At 37.6% G+C, this 23246-nt stretch overlaps 1 protein-coding gene across 9 annotated transcripts in view; it reads left to right on the top strand.

Moving 5' to 3' along the window:
• Positions 1-23246, top strand: part of CEP112 (centrosomal protein 112) — a 456418-nt gene that overhangs the window by 174164 nt on the left and 259008 nt on the right. For all 9 annotated transcript variants that reach the window (XM_025889895.2, XM_073883235.1, XM_025889894.2 and 6 more), the window contains one exon: positions 10608-10743. In XM_025889895.2, coding sequence (XP_025745680.1) covers positions 10608-10743 — 136 coding nt within the window. The remainder of the gene's footprint in view (positions 1-10607; positions 10744-23246) is intronic.

Below are 23246 nucleotides of genomic sequence, written 5' to 3'. Positions count from 1 at the left end.
TGAGTGGGGAGAGATAGAGGCCCAGTTTTATTCTTTTGCATGTGAGTGTCCATTTTTCCCAGCGCCATATATTGAAGAGACTGTCATTTCCCCATTGAAGAGTCTTGGCTTTCTTGTCAAATATTAGTTGACTGTATATGCATGGATTTGTTTCTGGGCTTTCAGTTTTTCTATTGGTGTGTTTTTGTTTTTTTAAATTGCAGTACCATACTGTTTTGATTCCTGTAGTGGGGTTTCTGGGGAGCGTCCTGCAATACTGGGGAAACTGAATGTCTACCTTGGACTCTCCTTTTTCCACTGGAAAAACCAGGTGGCTCTGTGGTGTAGTGTAATGCTGGCCTGGCTTGGGTGGCTGGTGATGCAGAGTAGAGCCTCTCCTCTTACCTTTCTGGTGTGACCCATCTCAGGCTCTGTGGTCCATGGGGGTGCTTCATTTATATCCTTGGGTCTGGGATTTTCACAGTGGTGTCAAGTCTATGGATAGTTGCTGGTTGGTCTTCTGGTGAAAGGCACTGAAGTTGGAAATGATTTATGTCACCATCTTGATTATGTCACTCCACATGGGCTCTTTGATAGAGTGTGTTTGAAGTGAAGACTTCTGTGTTTCAGAGATGAGCAGAAGTTTGATCTAGAGCTGTTATCAGAGCCCGAAAACAGAAAGTAGACTATACCTTATCAACCCATGAGTAGCGGGCTGATTGGTGGCCCCCAAAAAGATATGTCCATATCCTAATCTTTAGAACTTGTGAATGTTTTTATTTAAAAAGAGGATCTCTGCAGATGTAACTGAGTTAAAGACCTTGAGATGAGGAGATTGTCTAGGTGGGTCCTAAAGCCAGTCATGAGCATCTTTATAAGAGAGACACTGTGGAGAAGGGACATAGAGGAGAAGGTGATGTGAAGATGCATCAGAGAGAGATATATTCACAAGCCAAGGATGCCAACAGTCTCCAGAAGCTGTGTCAGGAAATGGATTCTCCCCTAGAGCTTCCAGAGGAAGTGCAGTGCTGCTGACTCCTTGATTATAGACTTTTGGCCTCCATAACTAAGAGAGAATAAATTCCTATTGTTTTAGACTACTCAGTGTGTGGTAATTTGTTACAGCAGCCACAGGAAACTGATATACCAAGCTACTTTCATATATAGCTCCATGGACTTCATTACCGAATTACCTCTATCTGCCCTACATCATGTCCATAATGCTGATAATCTCAACAATCACCCTTTCATTCTGTGCAACAAGAACTTTTTATCTCTTGTTCATATATGAACTATTCCTCCACTTGATATTTTTGGATGTCATTCATTTTGCCTTTCAGAGTTTGCCTTTTTAAGACTTAACTACTTCTCTTCCTTTCATATCTAGATTCACTCTCTTCTGCCACCTATCAAAGGTCATTTGATAAAGTAAAGGAACAAATCATGGCATCAGTCCAACTAGATAATTACAAAACATTCCTTCCTTGACACTGAAAAATCTATATATGTTAAGTATAATTACCGTGCAAAGTATACTCTCTTAATTAATTATAGTTATCAGTTTTGCCCCTATTAGTTTTTACTTCCTCTTTAAAATTTTCCATTAGAGGGACACCTGGGTGGCTCAGTTGGTTGAGCGTCTGCCTTTGGCTCAGGTCATGATCCCAGGGTCCTGGGTTGAGTCCTGCATCAGGCTCCCTGCTCTGCAGGAGGCCTGCTTCTTACCTGCCTGCCGCTCCCCTGCTTGTGCTCTCAATCTGTCCCCTCTCTCTCTCTGACAAATAAATAAATAAAATCTTTAAAAAAATAAAATGAAATAAAATTTTCCATTAGAAATATATATCTAGGGGTGCCTGGATGGCTCAGCCGGTTGAGCGTCTGACCTCAGCTCAGGTCATGATCCCAGGATCCTGGGATTGAGCCCCATATTGGGCTTGCACTTTGCAGGGAGTCCGCTTGTTTCTTTCCCTCTGCCCTTCCCCCAACTCATGCACTCTATCTCAAATAAAAAATAAAGTCTTTAAAAAAGAGAGAAATATATACCTAGTTGGGAAAATACATGCAAAAACTCATAAACTGTAAAGAGCTATGCAAGCATATCATCATCATCATTATCATAATCATTTCATCATCAGTTTAGGATTATCTGAGTCTTCTCTCTCTAGGTCAAAAACACCTATACGGCACATGCTGTAGGAACAAGCAGATTCCTGGTGATGGAGCAATTCTAGTCATGTATTAGCATTGTATGGCATTGAATTCTCTAAGAAGTTGGGTGGTAATTGCTTTATTTCGGGTTATTCCCCATTACCAGTATCCTAAACCTTGTTTGAAAATCATACACCCAGAAACCAAAGGATACCTAAGGCTTCTTTCACTCCATGGAATTTGATAAAGAACCATACTTTCTGACCTAGTGGTTCTCAATCAGGCATGATTTTGCCCCTCTGGGGCATCTTTGGCATGTTTGTGGACATTTTGGGGTTGTCAGAATTGGGGGTGGGACATTGTCACTGGGATCTAGTGAGCAGAGGCCAGGGATGCTGCTAAACATAGCACAATGCACCCAAAAGGTCCCCACAATAAAGAATTATCTGACCAGAAATGTCAGTAGTGCTGAGGTTGAGGAATTTGTTATGTTTCATGGTTTTGCTCTGGTTCTATCTAGATGATATAATATAAATTTATGAAACAAATATTGAATTATTCTATACATGTATATGCTCCAGGTATATAATATAAATATGAGGAAGACACGGTTGTGTCCCCACATCCTCCGTTCTCCTAGCCTCAAAGAGATTTCATTATCCTAGAAAAGATAAATGTATAAATTAACAACTGTAATGGTACATATAAAATGCTGTGACTGTAACCAAACAGGGCGGATGACAGCTGGATTTCTAGACTGGCCACAGGGCACATTCACTTCCCAGGTGACACTAGAAGGGACAAGGTGAAAGTGGAAGGGACAAGGTGAAAGTGGAGCAGGAGTTGGATGGGGGCCTGGAGACCTTGCACCTGAAGCTGCCTGCCACGGCTCAATGAACCCCGCTATGCCACATTGCCCAACATTGTGAAAGCCAAGAAGATTGAGGACATCAAACCAGGAGACCTGAGTGTGGACCTGACCTCCAAGCTCTCTGTGGTTAGTGTGGAGGACCGGCCCCTGCATACAGCCGGTGTCAAGGTGGAGACCACAGAGGACTTGGTGGCCAAGCTGATGGAGATTGGGTAGATTTGAGCCCCTTCCTTGAAACCCAGCAATAAAACTATGACCAGCCCAGGAAAAAAAAAAAAAAGCTATAGTAGTAGTATATAAAAAGTGCTAACAGGGCAAAAGAAGTAGCTAGCAATTCTATCCAAAGAGTTGGCATTTGAACCCCCTAAAGAATGAATAGTAATCTGCCAGTCAAAACAACAAAAAAGGGGGGAGGGTTCCAGTTTATATTATAGCCAAGTAAGCTCCTATCAGACTAATCCTCCCACAAATAGAAGCTCTGTTCAAAATATAAAATACAACTACCTGATGGCCCTGGAGAATGAATCAACACAAAGAGATAGTGGAAGGGGAGTACATACTTAGAAGAAGGAAAGGTGAGTTTCCCATTTTTATAGTATTTATTCTTCCACATTTGGTGCCATATGGGACAATTAGAATTTGGGTAGATACCTGTGATCATAGTGCTTGAAGAACCAGATGAAATAATGGGGCAACCACTGGCAAACTAATATGGAGAGATACCCAGGAAATAAGTGAAGAAGCGGGACAGGAAGCCCAAATTCTTTGTATAATTTTGGTCCGTATTTCTGACTGATCCCTGAAACATGCATGGTTGGAGAGAACTCTAAGCAGCCCAGGTAATACTAAAAGAGCTGAGTTTATATATGAACTTTTGTCACCTACAGAGGAGACAGAATTTATAGGCTTAATTTTTGTAGATAAGCTACATTTATTGGTTTAGAAATATGTCTACAATATATTAAAAATATAGTTGCAAAACCATAATGACATCAATAATTTATAGTTTGAATTCAGCCAAGTTAACTGCCTGCTAAAAACAAACAATTGAAATTAATTGTATTAATACTATTAATACCACTAATACTATTCAGAGGAAAATAACAGAATCCACTCTCTCTACAATGTCTCATTCATAAAGATACAAGCCAAAATTACTTGACATAAGAAGAAATAGGTAACATAACTTATTTATTCTCAAGAAAATAATCAGTGGAAACCACCTCAGGATGAATTAGATGCTAGGTTTAGCAGATAAAAAATTTAAAGTAGCTATTATAGTTGCGCTCAAGGACATTAAGAAAAATTGGTAGTAACGAGTGAGAAATTAGGAAATCTGAACAGAAAAACAGTGAAAAATACAACATTTGAAATTTAAAATGTGGGCGGAATATAACAACAGAGTGGAGAACAAGAAGATTCAATGAACTTGAAGATAAATCAATAGAAATCAGCCAATCTGAGGACAAAGAGAAAAATGTACTAAAAAAAGGAGTTGCAGGACCTTGTAGGACAATCACAATGTATAAATTATATTTGAGTCACAGAAGTAGAGGGAATAGAATAAGAAGCTAAATATTTTAATAAATAATAGCCAAAATCTTCCAGTCTTATGAAAGACATAATTATATGGATTCAAGAAGCTAAACAAAGCCTACAGAGGGTAAATACAAAACAGAACAAAACAAACAACATTTGTTCCTATCTGTCTTTTGATTACAGCCATAGGAGAGGTTGTATAATGATATCTCATTGTGGTTTTGGAATTGCATTTTTTGGTGATCACTAATGCTATTGAGTGACCTTTCATGGGTTTATGGCCAACTGTATATCTTCTTTGGAGAAACATCTATTCAGATTCTTCACCTGTCTTTAAATTGTGTTCTTTATTTTTTTTCACTCGATTTGTAAGTGTTATTTATGTATTCTTGATATGTCTCTTTTCAGATATATGACTGGCAAGTATTTTCTCCTCTTCTGTGGATTTTCTTTTCACTTTTGATGCTATCCCTAGGAGCACAAGAGGTTTTTAAATTTGCTGAAGCTGTTGATCTATATTTTATTTTCTTCTTTATGCTTCTGGTATTATATCTAAGAAGGCTTTGCTTAGCTCAAGGTCACCCAAATTTACTCCTGTTTTCTTCTAAGAGCTTTATATTTTTAGCTCTAACATTTAGGTCTGTGGTTTATCTTGAGTTACTTTTTGTGTATTGTATAAAGAAGGAATCCAACTTTATTCTTTTAGATAAATGGATACCCAGTTGTCCCAGCACCATTTGTTGTATGGACTGTTCTTTCTCCATGGAATTGTCTTGGCACCCTTGCCAAAAATTCACTGATCATCGATCTAAGGGTTTATTTCTGGAATCTTTATTCCATTGATTTATATGTCTTTTCTTATGCCAGTAGCATGCTGTTTTGATTAGTCTAGCTTTGTAATAAGTTTTGAAATCAGGAAATGTGAGTTCTCCAACTTTGTTCTTCTTTTTCGAGATTGTTTTGCCAATTCTGTGTACCTTGTATTTCCATATGAATTTCAGGGTCCACTTGTCAATTTCTGCAAAATCCCATATGGGATTTTGACAGTGATTGTGTTAAATCTGTAGATCAATTGAGGAGTATTGTCATTTTTCCAATATTGAGAGGAATACGACTTTCCATTAAACTGCATGTTTCTTTCTGACTCTTGAAGTATCAAATGTTTAGTTGTTCACAGTGTTTACCATTTTTTTTAATAAGAATTTAGCAGAGACCCCTAGTCCTAGCAGTCATGTGAAGAAGAGGCCAAAGAAGTTCCTTCATTTATCATGCGTAGTGAAAGGTATTATTTTTAGTGACTTTTAAGTCAATTGTATCTTCATGTTTTTGACTCACTCTAATCACCTCGAGTGCCAATCAGCAGCCATGAATGTAGAAGATATAGCTGCTCGAAAGTCTTGTTTTCCAGCCCAGCTGGAAAGGGAATGGAGACTCTTCTAGCTGGTTTTCAGACTTGTTTGAAGTTTTTTTGTTTTGTTTTGTTTTTCTTGGAGTTTCCAGTGGAGATGCTATGCTGGCAGCAAATGAAGTATCCTGTAATGTGAAGCCTTATAAATATATGTTGGATCACTGCCATCATTATCAAAAGTGCTCATACAGAAATGTGCAAAGGGAAGATTTTCAAATTAAGGTTGGCCTGTACATATAAATGTTAGCTTGTAAAGCTCAAGAAATACTAAATTGTAGTCTATTAGTCTCCTACATTTTATTGCCTTTTTGGAATAATCATGCACTTCAGAACATCCTTTAATCTGAGCTGGCTTGTGGTTGTATAAGAATGCAGCTTCTTTTTTCTTTATGCTTTATATTCTCAGACGAGGAAAATTTACTGCATTTTATAAATAAATCAAAACTAAAAAGCAAATTTTATTCCCACCTTTTTATCTTCATGGAGGCCCTGCTTTAAGGCATTTGAGTGATGCAGTTATACTCAGCCCCACAACTAGTTCCACTGGAAAAAATAATCTTCAAGGTCTTTTTTTTTTTTTTTTTTGCTTCTTACAGGACACACTTTGGAATCATGGTAAAAGGAATACTGTTCTTAGAAGCAGACCTTTCTCTTTTTCAAATGCTGAAAGTTTTCACGTCTACTTCATTACTTTAGTAGATATTAAAATGTATCCCTCATTAAAATGAATATCATCTCTTTATTTAAATTAAGACAGATATTTTATTTATATTAAGAGAGAAGCTTCCTAAATACTAGTGGCGCTCAATGTGTTTGTCATGTCGATTTACACTGAGTGAGGCCTTTCTTGATATTTAGTTTTACTACTAGCAAGTGTGGTGGGACTGGAACCCAGTTGGAAGATTTCCTCATTTCCCCAATCTTAATATTTAATATACATCAATGTTTTCTTATTTGTAAATCATGATAGAAATTACCAATTAAATGCAATGTGCATTACTACACAAGGTTTTAACAATATCTTTTTTTTATGCACCCCTTTGTTTATTGCAGCATTATTTTCTAACAATATCTTAAATATGGTCTGTAATATATACCTGATTATAGGTAAAGTTTATGACTTTGATTTATGTGGCTATAAGTTAGTTTTAAAGTAAGTGACTAAACTTGGTAGGTAAGATTGAAATGAGATACAGAGAAAATATTTGCCCTATTAAATTGAAAGTGTTTACATTAACTAAATGGCTCATGTGAATATTTGGGCAAAAAATTTAAAATAGCTGACTTTTAGCATTCATAGAACAGAGTGGATATTTCAACCACTGGCCATATATTTATAAAATGTGTTAGCAAAGTTTTCTTTTGGATAAGTAATGGTACATAATTTTTAAATTATATGATAAATAAATTTTTAAAGTTTTCAGATAGTGTCCAATATACTTTCTTTTGTGTTTATGGACAGACTGACCAAGCAAACTAAACTTTTGAAAAATTTTAATCCTGATATGAAAAAGTCTTTTCAAGTGCTTTTAGAAGGCCCTAAAAAATGAAAGAGTAACATAGGATGAATTAGTCACTGTAGTCCCTGGATAGCATGGAAGTAGTTCTTGTGCTGCCTAACCCTAATCCCCTGCAAGGGGACATTATTCACCAACCACAGCAGCCTTTTCCTCTGAGCCTGGTCTCAGAATCCTCCTAACAGAGCATTCTTGGCAGCCCCATTCAGTCATTTGGGTCTGTCACATCAGAGAAAATATCCATTAAACATTTGTGACAAAATGTTTATGGCAAATATCCATCACATTTGCCAACCTAGGTCTAGGACATGGTACCCAGTATACCTTATATGACTTTATGTTTTTCTCATTTGTTGCTTTAGTATTCGAATATTTGAATATTTATTTTTTAATAAATATTTGAATATTTAAGCAAATATTCAATATTTGTATCAGGGAAACCCTGGTCAGCCTTCCTGCTTCTTGGGCACAGTAATAGAAGAAGAATGAAAATGCACCAGACTAAATTGAAATTCCCTATTGCCATCAGAGTGCTCCGTCCTTTGTGTGGTGATGTCTCTTGAATCAGTCTTCAGTGTAACAACCAGTTATTAATCACTGTTGTCTACTAGCTAATATTAACATTATGTGGCAAAGAAATAAAACATTAAGGCCTTAGAATGTGGCAACCAGTTAACATTAAAGACATTTTATTTTAACGACATGGAAGAAAAACGAGCAGCAAGATATTCAGGTTCAACAAAAGTAAACAAAAGTAAACCACTTAAAAGCTTTTTTAAAAAGTTGCAGGATCCTGTACCACATTGCTGTAAAAGGCAGTGACCAGGAGCTACACCTGGCATGCAGCGTGACCTAGAATGGCTTCGCTCTCATGGAAGGCCTCACACACCTTGTGGCAGAGGGTGAAACCCTTAGCTCATTAAAATGGTGGCTCCACCTGTGAAACAAACATGTAGAAAGGGTTTCAGTGGAAAAGCCGCTTTTTTAAGCACAGGGATGTATTGATTTGGTCATTTTCAAGTAGAAGGATGTGTGGTGGGTATGAAGAAGTTGACCCAAGTGGTATATAATGAAAAAGGGAAGGTGGATATGGCGTATGTTCATAATGTGGAGTGTGCAGAGAGCTACTTACTTGCAGATTCTATCCAAACGGGGGAAACTCTAAATATGCATTGCTACATTTCTTTACTGAGGGACAGGGGAATCCTGCTGAAAAGGAAACTAGGTGACGCTTGTTCTTATCAGTATTTTGGCATTCAAGCTTTGAGAAAGTTTTCAGTGTTTTTGGAGAAAGTTTGGTACTATGATACTTTATATCACATATATGTTCTTATTAGAAAGACTAAAAATTATTAAGTGTCTTAGAGGGGTTTTAAACTCAGATCTGAGTAATTCCAAAAAAACTCAAAATTACTTTTTGCCCACCTCTTTAAAGACAGTAGCATCATTGTTTGGGAAATGTCTCCCTCCAAGTCCCCATCATAATGTTTCTCTAAAATTTGACTTATGTGAGTTAAATCACCCCATCTCCCAGCCTTCTTTGGCACTATAGTTAATGAGATAATGTTTTCTATGTGTGGAAACTTTTGCATTTAGGGAAGATGAGCCAAGTTAATCTTACTTATGATGTCTCAGTCTGTTCGTGGTGCTGTAACAAAATACTGCTGACTGGGTAGTTTATAAGCAACAGAAATTTATTTCTCACAGTTCTGGAGGCTGGGAAGTCCAGGATCAAGGCATCAGCATGGTTGTGTTCTGATGAAGACCCTCTTCTTGGTTCATAGCTTGTGCCTTCTCACGATGTCCTCACATGGTGGAAGGGACATGGGATCTCTCTGGAACCTCTTTTAGAAGAGCGCTAGTCTCACTTCCAGGGGACACATTCAGACCATAGAGTATGGCTTCTGGAAAATCAGGAAAGCAGCAGAGCGTAGTAGCCAACAGCATGAGCTCTAGGATCAGCCTTCCGGGACTGGAGTCAGATCCTGGCTGGATCTGCTACTAAATGTAATTGCCTTGGAAATACTGTCTAAGCTCCAGTTGCCTGCTCTGTAAAACTAGGGGCATAATAATACTCTTATATAAGTTTGCTGTGAGAGTAAAGGAGAGAAGATATATAAAAATATTTTGCACACCACCCAGCATGTAGTCAGAACTCAGTATGAGCCATTGTTAACTTTCGTGCACTTATAACCTAAAGCCTGCATTTTTTCCTTCTCTCAGTATGTAAAGATTTCTCTTGTTCTGTTGAACCCTTTTGACCATATAACTTGAGTTCAAGATGTAAAAGAGGTGGGTATCCGTAGGCCAGACTAATAGAAGGCAATGGAACAGTCTCAGGCTGTCAGTTTGCTCTGTTGCATCTGTCACCCTGCAGGCCAACTGCTGCTAGACGTGCATATTAGAGATATTTCTAATGGTATGTTGTTTTTTTTTTGTTTTGTTTTAATTGAGATATAATTTGCATGCTGTAAAATTCATCCTTTTTTAAAGTACACCTTTCAGCAGACTTTAGCATATTCACAAGGATGTGCATCCATCCCCACTATTTAAATCCATAACATTTTCATCACCAGAAAGGACATTCTATATGCATTAGCAATCACTTCCCATCCCCCCGACCCCCCACCCCAGCCCCTGGCTACCACTAATCTACTTCCTGTCTCTAAGCATTTATCTATTCTGGGTATTTCACATAAATGGACTCATACAGTATGTTGCCCCTTATATCTGGCTTCTTTCCCTTAGCGTGGTGTGTTTGAGGGGAGCTCTCCATGGGGGAGCATGTGTCAGAACTTCAGTGTTTTTTAAGGCTGAATAATATTCCATTGTACAACTATACTGTTCTCTTGTTTATCCATTCATCAGCTGATGGAGATAAATGGGTTTAAATGGTTTTGTTTTTAGGGAAATCTTTGAAAGTAGTTTGAAAGAAATCTTTGAAAGTAGTCATCAAAACACTAACACTGTCTCTTTTTCTGCAAAGTATTTTATTGTCAGCTTTTTAAAGGGAAGTTTTATGGAATTTGGATCAAAAAATTGAAATCTGATTGTTACTTTAGAGAGGGTTAAATCTTGCTCTTTCATTCAAGCCTCATTCTTTAATTTTACATTTCAACTGTGAAGCTTCTGTGGACTTTTCCAGGGAAAAAGAGGAACAGCTGACACGTGTGACTGAAGTTCAGAGGCTGCAGGCCCAGCAGGCAGACGCTGCTCTGGAAGAGTTTAAGCGGCAGGTGGAACTGAACTCAGAGAAAGTCTATGCCGAAATGAAAGAGCAGGTGAGGAGGCCACTAGATCATCTGTTTGCAAAGTCACTCTCTCAGTAAGAAGGTACATTCTGATCTTTATATGACAGAAACATATTTACTCTTCACAAACGTTGTATCAAAATTAGCCATACAATTGGGTCAGAGATTCAGAATGAAAAAGGGATATTAGCCCTGGCAGGGGAGGATACCCACCTTCCCTGGCGCCTGGAAAGAAGAGGTGGCCCTGAGCAGCGGAGGAGGGCGGCCCTGGTGGAGAGGGCTCAGCCGGCCCCCTGAGTACCCTGATCCCCGCAGAGTATGTGAAGGGAGGAGGCCACAGTCTGCAGCTCTGGTAGGCCTGCTCTGTGCTCCTCTGGGCCACCAAGTGGGCACTGATCAGCAACTCCTCAGTGGTAGTGCATGGAGGGAGATGGGTGGACACCCAGCGGTAATGGGGCAGACAAAGAGATGGGTCCTCCTGCCTCCTTCAGGATTCCTTGATTCACCTTAAAACAATGCCAGCCAGCATAGTCATTTTAAAGTCATAGCTACAAATGTAGGAATGGCAAGAGTGGGTCTGGCTTTAGGAGCGTGGAGCAGCCCATCAGTAAATTTCCGTGAGCCGTTTCCATAGAGCAAGGGCTCAGGTTACCCGTGTTTGTGCATGTTCCATAAATAGTGTTTTATTGATCAGTTACAGCAAATTATTTGCAACTGGCGTTTCAGGAGGACAAAGACCGTCTCTGGTTCTTGTACAAGTCAAGGAGTATACTTTTTAGTTTTGAGAGAAAATAAAAAATTTAGAAAGAAGAAAGGGAACAAATATCTAGGTACCCATCATGAAGACTCAACAAGTGTCAACACTCTGTTTATTTAAACATTACAGATGAAGCTTTAGTTTACTTTGTTATTCATATCTAATCACATTACTCTCTCCTCTCCACTGGGGAGAAAACCAGTCATTAATTCAGTGTGTGTGATTTCAGTCTCTTATATGTTTGTATGTATATATAATGTTCATGTATCTTATATGCATATGTTCTATATGTATGTAGATATTACATGCATATATAATTTTTGTGCATCTATTTTTAAGTTAGGTGAGTACTACAGATTTATGTATGCCTTATTTGCTCTTTTATATTTAATTTTTTTTCAACTGGCTGCTTGGAGTTTATTTTCCACTTGGTGCACGGCTGCTCTTTTATATTTAATTTTGTATATCTGTGCCCTATCCATGTTGATTTAGTGCAGTTCTTTTAACACTGAATATATTTTATCATATGAATATACCACATTTCATTTATCAGCTTCCCTATTCAAGGGTATTTGGTTTATTTTCGAGTTTTCTTGATTCTAAAAAATGTTGCAGTCTTGTCTGCGATCTCATTTTCAGCCAGAGTTATGTTCCTCAGGAGCCCCAAGCACACACCAGGTGGTAGAAACATCCCCGTGGAAGGTTTTATGACGGAGCCCTGTACGGTTTCTAGTTTGGAGCCGTGTTTTCTTTTTTTTTTTTTTTTCAAATTTTTTTATTGTTATGTTAATCACCATACATTACATCATTAGTTTTGGATGTAGTGTTCCATGATTCATTGTTTGTGCATAACACCCAGCGCTCCATGCAGAACGTGCCCTCTTTAATACCCATCACCAGGCTGACCCATCCCCCACCCCCCTCCCCTCTAGAACCCTCAGTTTGTTTTTCAGAGTCCATCATCTCTCATGGTTCGTCTCCCCCTCTGACATACTCCCCTTTTCTTCCTCTCCTGTTATCTTCTTCTTTTCCTTTGGAGCCGTGTTTTCTTGTTGTTATTTTCTTGATTCAGATTTCCACTCCTATTGAGTTGGAGTCCAGGTTTTTAGAGTGGGGTTCTGAGATCCCATCCTTCCGTTTTCCCACCCACTGCGTAGGGCAAAAGCTGGATTCCTGTGGAGTGTTTGTGCCAGAAGGTGGAGACCAGCCCCTGCTGCATGGTTGTGCATCTTCCAGCTCCCTGCTAGCATCAGGGTCCAGGTCCTAGACTGTGTATTTAGTCCAAATATGCAATGGAGCTGCATAGGAAACTCTAATCCCCTTAACACTTAAGGAATACAGAAAATATTGAAGGAGGGGTCCCTGGCAAAAAGTTAAAGGATAGAGTCAAGAAGGCTAGAAATGAGGCATTTGAAAGTGCTAAGACTGACAGTACAACTTCTGAGGGAAGCTGAGACCATGACAGCTACCTTTGGCTCAATAAATGCACCACTTGGGGCTGATGACTTAATACTAGCAGGTGACAGCATTCATGGCTAAGCAAGGAGAATAACACAAGCAAACAACATGGAACTCGTGAGAACGTTCTGTAGAGCAAGAAAAAGACATTTGTATTCAGCAAAGAATAAAAGCATACTTCTGAAGATAATATAGGGTAGAATTTAGGGAAAAAAATCAGAAAAGTATTATCTTTATAAGAAGACATGATCTATATGAAAGAGGCCACACATCTTAAGTAAAATTAATGCAGTGAAACCTGGATACATTCTGGAAAAAGAATTGAACCTCAAAAATAAAAATGAAAATTCCACAAGTTTCTAGGCAGGATGAAACTGGCAAAAAAAATTAGAAAAATAATGGAGTAATGTTTCAGAGTTTTGAAGGAGGAAGGTTGTGACCCACTTTTATACAAAACCAAAGAGTTTTTTACTTGCAAAATCAACAGAAAAACATATTCTTAGTAAGAGCTCATATAATGTATACTGCTTGTTTCTTTTCTGGAAAGAAATTGTATGAACACATCATTGAATCCAGAGATGAAACAAAAGATATCCCACACATCCTTAAACCATCATATTTAAGGATGAATAGGAAATAATGGAATCCAATGAAGTAGAAACAAATTTAACAATTGTTATAAATCCAATTATAAGAAAGAATGCTAATATTTATTGATTTTTTGAAAAAAGCATATAAAGTAGAAAATATAACAATTTAAATCTAAATCTCTTGAGTACGTTAACAAAGATCAGGTTGGAGATGTGGGTAGTGAGTGGGTGAGAGGAGCAGTATGCTAAAACTCCTGGCCATGGAATGTAGAAACATAGGCATTAATAAAATTAACGAGAGGTAACATTCTCATAAAAATCTTAAGATAATAAGGCAAAACTTGAGATTAGATACTGCCAAAGGAACAGAAGCAGAAACAGAACAAAATGTGCAAAATAAGACAGAGTATATAACTATAATAATAAATATGAATAGGTTAATTCTTTTAGTAAAAAAAGGTATTGATTAGTTGACTAAAATCCATGCATATGCTATTTATAAAAGACATGACTAATTTACACAAAAATTATATTAGAAAATGATGAAAATATAACACTTGTATTCAGGAAAAAATGTAAATCATCATATAAATCAGCATCAATACAAGTTAATAAACTGAACAAAGGGGTATATTTTTCATGCTACAGGCAAGAATACTTAAATATGAAAAAAATGTTAAGAATATATGGAGAAATTAACATAAATAGTCATGGGGTACTTTAATATATTTTTCTCCATCTTTGACAGATCAGAGGGCAAAAACCAAACAAATAGGAGGTCTAAATAACAGCTTATAAAACACTTATATTTCTACTTTCTACCCTTCAGATATGACACATTGAATTCCTACTCCCTTGAAACAGTTATAAAACTCAGTAGACCATAAAGAAACACTCAATATGTTTCTAAAACTTGACATGACAGAGAGCACATATTTTTTACCACAATGCAATAAAACCAGAAATTAAATTTCAGTTAAAATCGCTACATTCTACTTCACCAAAATTAAAAACTTTTGCTCTTTGAAAGACACCATTAAAAAACAACAAAAGGAAGTAAGGCAAGCCAGAGAATGGGAGAAGAGATTCACAAATATTTTCAAGAACTTGTATCTAAAATATAAATCTTACAACTCAATAATAAGACAAACAACCCTAAAAATAGGCAAAATTTTGGACACCTTACAGAAAAAAGATATACAAATGACTAATAAGCACATGAAAGATGTTCAGTATCAATCTTCAGGGAAATTAAAATCAAATGAAATGCCACTATATATGCTTACTAGAATGGGTAAAATTATAAAGATTGGTTGATAATGCTGAATGTTGGTGAAGATGTGATCAAATGAAGCCATTACATACTGCTGGTGGAAAATGTGCCAATTTCTTAAAAAGTTAAATGTTCAGTGACCATCTGTCGGTCATCCCATCCTATGTGCTTAAACAAGAGAAATGAAGACAAATCCAACAAAGACTTGTACATAAATGTTGACAGCAGTTTTATTCACAATAGCCCCAAACTTGAACAACCCAAATCTTCCTCAAAAGTTGAACAATCTAAGCGTCCAATTCTTGATTTTAGCTGAGGACATGATCTCAGGGTTGTGAGATTGAGCCCTGTGTCAGGCTCCGTGCTGAGTGTGGAGCCTGCTTAAGATTCTCTCTCTTCTTCTGCCCCTCCCCCTGCTCATGTGCGTGCACTCTGTCTCTCTCTCTAAAGTAAATAAATAAAATCTTTTAAAAAAAGTTGAAAGAACAATCAAAATACAGTATATACAATGGAATACTACTCAGCAGTCTAAAGGAATGAACTACTGATGCCTTACAACAACATGGATGAGTCTCAAAATCCTGATGAGTTTTGTATAAATATACTCTCTGAGTAAGGTTAGAATTGCCTAGATGATCTTGAGTTTTTTTGTTTTAGCAGATTATCAACCCAGTTTATTTCAAAATGAAAGTCCTGTCTCATCTGCTATGGGTGGGTTCCAGTTTCAGTTAAGTTCCAAAGCCTTTGCTGTGCTGTGTTGGGTCTGTTTGGATTGTGCCAGTCAGGAGTGAGTCTGAGATGTGGGTAGTATTTAAGTTACTCGACCCAGTAATCACTCCATAGAGGCTCTTGAGGGACATTCCCCAGGAGAGACCATATGCTTGGATGCAAAACAATTCTCAGTAACTTTTAAAAGGATTAAAGTTAGGCAAAATGTGTTCTTTGACCACAATGAAAATAAATTAGAAGTAAACAACAATAAGAAATCTGGAAAGTCCTCACATATTTGGAAATTAAGTAACATGCTTATAAATAACTCATGGGTCAAAGAAGATATTACAAGGAAAATTAGGAAATATTTTGAACTGAATTAAAACAACTTGGCATATCAAAATTTATGGAATGCAGCTAAAGCAGTACTTAGAGAAAAGTTTATAGCTTTAAACATCTATATCCCAAAAGAAAGTTCTCAAATCAGTAATGTAAACTTCATCTTAAGAAACCACAAAAAGAAAAGCAAGTTTCAGCCCAGGCAAGGAGAAAGAAGATACTAAATATTTTTGTATTTTTGCAGAAAGCAAAGAAGTAGAAAGCAAAAAAAAAAAAAAAAAATAGAGAAAATTAATGAAGCCAAAAGTTGGTTCTTTGAAAAGATCAACAAATTGACAAATCTTTAGCAGGACTAATGGGGGAAAAAGTGAGAAGAAACAAATTAATAAGGTTGGGAATAAAAGAGGAGAGGGCACCATTACTGATATAGAAAATGAAAGAATTATAAGGTGGTGAAAACAAAACTCAGGTGAAATGGACAAATTCATAGAAAGATGCAAATTACTAAAACTGTCTCAAGAAGAGATAGAAAGTCTGAATTGTCGTATAATAAAGATATTTAATTGACAATCAAAAATCTTTTCACAAAGAAAAGCCCAGGGCCAGATGGCTTCACTGGTGGTTTCCATCAAATAGTAAAGAAAATATAATTTTAGTTTTTTGAAAACCCTTTCAGAAAATTGGGGAGGAAGGAACACTTTCCAGTTCATTCTATAAGGCCAGTAGTACTCTATTATCAAAGCCAAAGATACAACAAGAAAACTACAAAATACTACCTGTCATGAATATAGACACAAAAATCCTTAATGGTATTTTAGGAAATGGAGTCTAGAAACATATAAAAATGATAATACATCACAACCAAGTGGGATTTATTTCAGGAATCCTAGGTGGTTTTAACATTGAAATGTTAAAACACATAACATATATGTTAAACATATTAATATGTTACATAATGTCATGTAACATTGATAAAGGATAAAACATGATCATCTCGGTAGAGGCAGGAAAAACATTTAAAAAGTTCAGCACCATTCATGATTTAAAAAATTCATGGCAAATTAAGACTAGAAGCAAACTTACTTAACCTAATAAAGGACATCTATGAAAACTCTATGGCTAGTATACTTAATGTTGAAGGGCTTAATGCTTTTCCTCCTAAGAATGAGGAGACCTTGTCTGCTTTTGACACCTCTTTCAACATTGCATTCGAGATTCTAGCCAGTGCACTAAGGCAAAATAAGGAAAGAAAAGTAATGAGAGAGAGAGAAAGAAAATAAAAGGAAGGAAGGGAGAGAGAGAGAGAGAGAGAGAAAGAGAGAGAGAAAGAGAAAGAAAGAAAGAAAGAAAGAAAGAAAAAAAGAAAGAAAGAAAGAAAGAAAGAAAGAAAGAAAGAAAGAAAGAAAGAAAGAAAGAAAAAGAAAAAGGAAGAAAAAGAAAGAGAAAGAAAGAACGAACATATAAATGGGAAAGGAGGAAGTACACATTTTTCAAATGACATAATCATCCTGTATGGTCAAAATCTGTACAAGAAATATGAGACTAAATGATTTAAACAAGTTTTCAGGATACAAGATCCATATATGAAATTTAGCCATACTTCTATATACCAGCAATGAAATATCTGCAAATGGAATTAAGAAAACAGTTTAATACACAATAATGGTAATGTTTTCAAACTGATAATTTTTTTTTTTAAGATGAAAAAGTAGCCTGAGTTGTGTGGCAGAACTGAAGGCCCTGGAGATAATGTCATCTCAGGAACCATTAAATTAAGAACCCTACCTAGCCACAGAGTGAGACTGCCATAAAATATGGAAGGGCAGAGATGAACAATGGTGTGTGTGGAACTAATTCTGGAACCACCCTTAATTGTTCTACCCTCATATGTCTGACTATTCTGTTATGTGCCTGGCTCATGGTCTTCTGTTTTGCTTCACCAATCCTGCCAGATGCATTTGACTCTTCCACTTCTGGTTGTTGAATTCAAGTGTTCCTGTCTTCTAGGTATATCTCTATGGACTGGTTAAATGATCCCATGAAGGGCCCTTTTGAGTGCATGCCCCTCTTCCACATACCCTACTCCTGTGTCCTGTCTTTGTGAATAGTCCTTACCATGTCTGATCTGCCCAGTGGTGCTTGATTTAGGCTCCTTGAAAAATAACAGTGATGGCAGCTGATGAGCAGCAAATTCTTTTGACGGTCTTCTGTTGAAGAAGTAATCTTCAGTGGTTTCCATCATAAAGTTTTGCCAAGTGCAACTGAGTTTCTGAAATAGAGAAAGCACCTTTGGTGTGAGTATAACAGTAAGAACATCATTTATGATGGAATCCTTATGGCTGGGCTCATTCACGAATCAATTCTTACCTGGCAAATTTTAACAAATGTTAAGTAAAATATATATGTCAAAACATGGTAAATTATAAGTCCTCCAATCCAGATTATCAATTGATTAAAAAGTGTACATCTGATATAGCTCAAATTCTTGAAAAATCAGCAGATTCATTATTTGGAGAATCATAATGCTTTCAGATTTTTCCATAGTCTATTTCTTTAATTTAATTTTTTATTGTTATGTTAATCACCATACAATACATCATTAGTTTTGATGTAGGGTTCCATGATTCATTGTTTGTGCATAACACCCAGTGCTCCATGCAGAACGTACCCTCTTTAATACCCATCACCAGGCTAACCCACCCCCTACCCTCCTCCCCTCTAGAACCCTCAGATTGTTTTTCAGAGTCCATCGTCTCTCATGGTTCGTCTCCCCCTCCGACTTAATCCCCTTCATTCTTGCCCTCCTGCTATCTTCTTCTTTTTCTTTTTTCATGACATATGTTGCCTTATTTGTTTCAGAAGTACAGATCTATGATTCAACAGTCTTGTACAATTCACAGCGCTCAAGATAGCACATACCCTCCCCAATGTCTATCACCCAGCCACCCCATCCCTCCCACCCCCCACCAACCAGCAACCCTCAGTTTGTTTCCTGAGATTAAGAATTCCTCATATCAGTGAGGTCATATGATACATGTCTTTCTCTGATTGACTTATTTCACTCAGCATAACACCTTCCAGTTCCATCCGCATCATTGCAAATGGCAAGATCTAATTCCTTTTGATGGCTGCATAATATTCCATTGTATATATATACCACAACTTCTTTTTTTTATAATTTTTATTGTTATGTTAATCACCATACATTACATCATTAGTTTTTGATGTAGTGTTCCATGATTCATTGTGCATAACACCCGGTGCTCCATGCAGAATGTGTCCTATTTAATACTCATCACCAGGCTAACCCATCCCCCTACCCCCCTCCCCTCTAGAACCCTCAGTTTGTTTTTCAGAGTCCATCATCTCTCATGGTTCGTCTCCCCCTCTGACTTACTCCCCTTCATTCTTCCCCTCCTGTTATCTTCTTCTTCTTTTTTTTTCTTAACATATATTGCATTATTTGTTTCAGAAGTACAGATCCGTGATTCATCAGTCTTGTACAATTCACAGTGCTGACCATAGCACATACCCTCCCCAATGTCTATCACCCAGCCACCACATCCCTCCCACCCACCACCACTCCAGCAACCTTCAGTTTGTTTCCTGAGATTAAGAATTCCTCATATCAGTGAGGTCATATGATACATGTCTTTCTCTGATTGACTTATTTCACTCAGCATAACACCCTCCAATTCCATCCACGTCATTGTAAATGGCAAGATCTCATTCCTTTTGATGGCTGCATAATATTCCATTGTGTATATATACCACATCTTCTTTATCCATTCTTCTGTCGATGGACATCTTGGCTCTTTCCACAGTTTGGCTATTGTGGACATTGCTGCTATAAACATTGGGGTGCACGTACCCCTTCGGATCCCTACATTTGTATCTTTGGGGTAAATACCCAGTAGTGCAATTGCTGGATTGTAGGGTAGCTCTATTTTCAACTGTTTGAGGAACCTCCATACTGTTTTCAGAGTGGTTGCACCAGCTTGCATTCCCACCAACAGTGTAGGAGGGTTCCCCTTTCTCCGCAACCATGCCAACATCTGTCGTTTCCTGACTTGTTAATTTTAGCCATTCTGACGGGTATGAAGTGGTATCTCATCGAGGTTTTGATTTGGATTTCCCTCATGCCGAGCGATGTGGAGCACTTTTTCATGTGCCTGTTGGCCATTTGGATGTCTTCTCTGGAAAAATGTCTGTTCATGTCTTCTGCCCATTTCTTGATTGGATTATTTGTTCTTTGGGTGTTGAGTTTGATAAGTTCTTTATAGATTTTGGATACTAGCCCTTTATCTGATACATCATTTGCAAATATTTTCTCCCATTCTGTCGGTTGTCTTTTGGTTTTGTGGACTGTTTCTTTTGCTGTGCAAAAGCTTTTTATCTTGATGAAATCCCACTAGTTCATTTTTGCCTTTGCTTCCCTTGCCTTTGGCGATGTTTCTAGGAAGAAGTTGCCGCTGCTGAGGTTGAAAAAGGTTGCTACCTGTGTTCTCCTTTAGGATTTTGATGGACTCCTGTCTCACGTTTAGGTCTTTCAACCATTTGGAGTCTGTTTTTGTGTGTGGTGTAAGGAAATGGTCCAGTTTCATTCTTCTGCATGTGGCTGTCCAATTTTCCCAACACCATTTGTTGAAGAGACTTTTTTCCAATGGACATTCCTGCTTTGTCAAAGATGAGTTGACCATAGAGTTGAGGGTCCATTTCTGGGCTCTCGAGTCTGTTCCATTGATCGATGTGTCTGTTTTTGTTCCAGTACCACATTGTCTTAATGATGACAGCTTTGTAATAGAGCTGGAAGTCCGGAATTGTGATGCCGCCAGCTTTGCTTTTCTTTTTCAACATTCCCCTGGCAATTCGGGGTCTCTTCTGGTTCCATACAAATTTTAGGATTATTCCATTTCTTTGAAAAAAGTGGATGGTATTTTGATGGGGATTGCATTGAATGTGTAGATTGCTCTAGGTAGCATTGATATCTTCACAATGTTTGTTCTTCCAATCCAGGAGCATGGAACGTTTTTCCATTTCTTTGTGTCTTCTTCAATTTCTTTCATGCGTATTTTATAGTTTTCTGAGTACAGATCCTTTGCCTCTTTGGTTAAATTTATTCCTAGGTATCTTATGGTTTTGGGTGCAATTGTAAATGGGACTGACTCCGTGATTTGTCTCTCTTCTGTCTTGTTGTTGGTGTATAGGAATGCCGCTGATTTCTGTGCATTGATTTTATATCCTGCTACTTGACTGAATTCCTGTATGAGTTCTAGCAGTTTTGGGGTGGAGTCTTTTGGGTTTTACACATACAGTATCATATCATCTGCAAAGAGTGAGAGTTTGACTTCCTCTTTGCCGATTTGGATACCTTTGGTATCTTTTTGTTGTCTGATTGCTGTGGCTAGGACTTCTAATACTATGTTGAATAGCAGTGGTGAGAGTGGACATCCCTGCCGCGTTCCTGGCTTTTCCCCATTGAGAATGATATTTGCTGTAGGTTTTTCATAGATGGCTTTTATGATATTGAGATATGTACCCTCTATCCCTATACTCTGAAGAATGTTGATCAAGAAAGGATGCTGTACTTTGTCAAATGCTTTTTCTGCATCTATTGAGAGGATCATATGATTCTTGTCCTTTCTTTTGTTAATGTATAGTATCACGTTGATTGATTTGCGGATGTTGAACCAGCCTTGCAGCCCAGGGATAAATCGCACTTGGTCGTGGTGAATAATCCTTTTAATGTACTGTTGGATCCTATTGGCTAGTATTTTGGTGAGAATTTTGGCATCCATGTTCATCAAGGATATTAGTCTGTAATTCTCCTTTTTGATGGGGTCTTTGTCTGGTTTTGGGATCAAGGTCATGGTGGCCTCATAAAATGAGTTTGGAAGTTTTCCTTCCATTTCTGTTTTTTGGAACAGTTTCAGGAGAATAGGTATTAATTCTTCTTGAAATGTCTAATAGAATTCCCCTGGGAAGGCATCTGGCCCAGGGCTTTTGTTTGTTGGGAGATTTTTGTGACTGCTTCAATTTCCTTAGTGGTTATAGGTCTGTTCAGGATTTCTATTTCTTCCTGGTTCAATTTTGGTAGTTGATACATCTCTAGGAATGCACCCATTTCTTCCAGGTTATCTAATTTGCTGCCATAGAGTTGCTCATAATATGTTCTTAGAATTGTTTGTATTTCTTTGGTGTTGGTTGTGATCTCTCCTCTTTCATTCATGATTTTATTGATTTGGGTCATTTCTCTTCTCTTTTTGATAAGTCTGGCCAGGGGTTTATCATTCTTTTTAATTCTTTCAAAGAACCAGCTCCTCGTTTCGTTGATCTGTTCTACTGTTCTTTTGGTTTCTAGTTCATTGATTTCTGCTCTGATCTTTATGATTTCTTTTCTCCTGTTGGGTTTAGACTTTATTTGCTGTTCTTTCTCCAGCTCCTTTAGGTGTAGGATTAGGTTGTGTATTTGAGACCTTTCTTGTTTCTTGAGGTGGGGCTTGTATTGCTATATACTTTCCTCTCAGGAATGCATTTGCTTTATCCCAAAGATTTTGAACCGTTCTCTTTTCATTTTCATTGGTTTCCATGAATTTTTTTAATTCTTCTTTAATTTCCTGGTTGACCCATTCATTCCTTTTTTTAAAATTTTTTTTGTTATGTTAATCACCATATATGACATCATTAGTTTTTGATGTAGTGTTCCATGATTCATTGTTTGTTCATAACACCCAGTGCTCCATGCAGAACGTGCTCTCTTTAATACCCATCACCTGGCTAACCCATCCCCCTACCCTCCTCCCCTCTAGAACCCTCAGTTTGTTTTTCAGAGTCCATCATCTCTCGTGGTTCATCTCCCCCTCTGACTTACTCCCCTTCATTCTTCCTCTCCTGCTATCTTCTTTTTCTTTTTTCTTAAAATATCCTGCATTATTTGTTTCAGAAGTACAGATCTGTGATTCAACAGTCTTGCACAATTCACAGCACTCACCGTAGCACATACCCTCCCCAATGTCTATCACCCAGCCACCACATCCCTCCCACCCCCAACCACTCCAGCAACCCTCAGTTTGTTTCCTGAGATTAAGAATTCCTCATATCAGTGAGGTCATATGATACATGTCTTTCTCTGATTGACTTATTTCACTCAGCATGACACCCTCCAGTTCCATCCACGTCGTTGGAAATGGCATGATCTCATTCCTTTTGATGACTGCATAATATTCCATTGTGTGTAAATACCACATCTTCTTTATCCATTCTTCTGTCAATGGACATTTGCCTCTTTCCACAGTTTGGCTATTGTGGACATTGCTGCTATAAACATTGGGGTGCACGTACCCCTTCGGGTCCCTACATTGTATCTTTGGGGTAAATACCCAGTAGTGCAATTGCTGGATCGTAG

This window comes from Callorhinus ursinus, unplaced genomic scaffold (genome assembly GCF_003265705.2).
Source record: "Callorhinus ursinus isolate GAN/ISIS: 27379988/994484 unplaced genomic scaffold, GSC_fseal_2.0 scaffold50, whole genome shotgun sequence".
Taxonomy (NCBI): Eukaryota; Metazoa; Chordata; class Mammalia; order Carnivora; family Otariidae; genus Callorhinus; species Callorhinus ursinus.
Note: the sequence above shows the minus strand (reverse complement) of the source record. Positions and strands in the feature narration are given on the sequence as shown.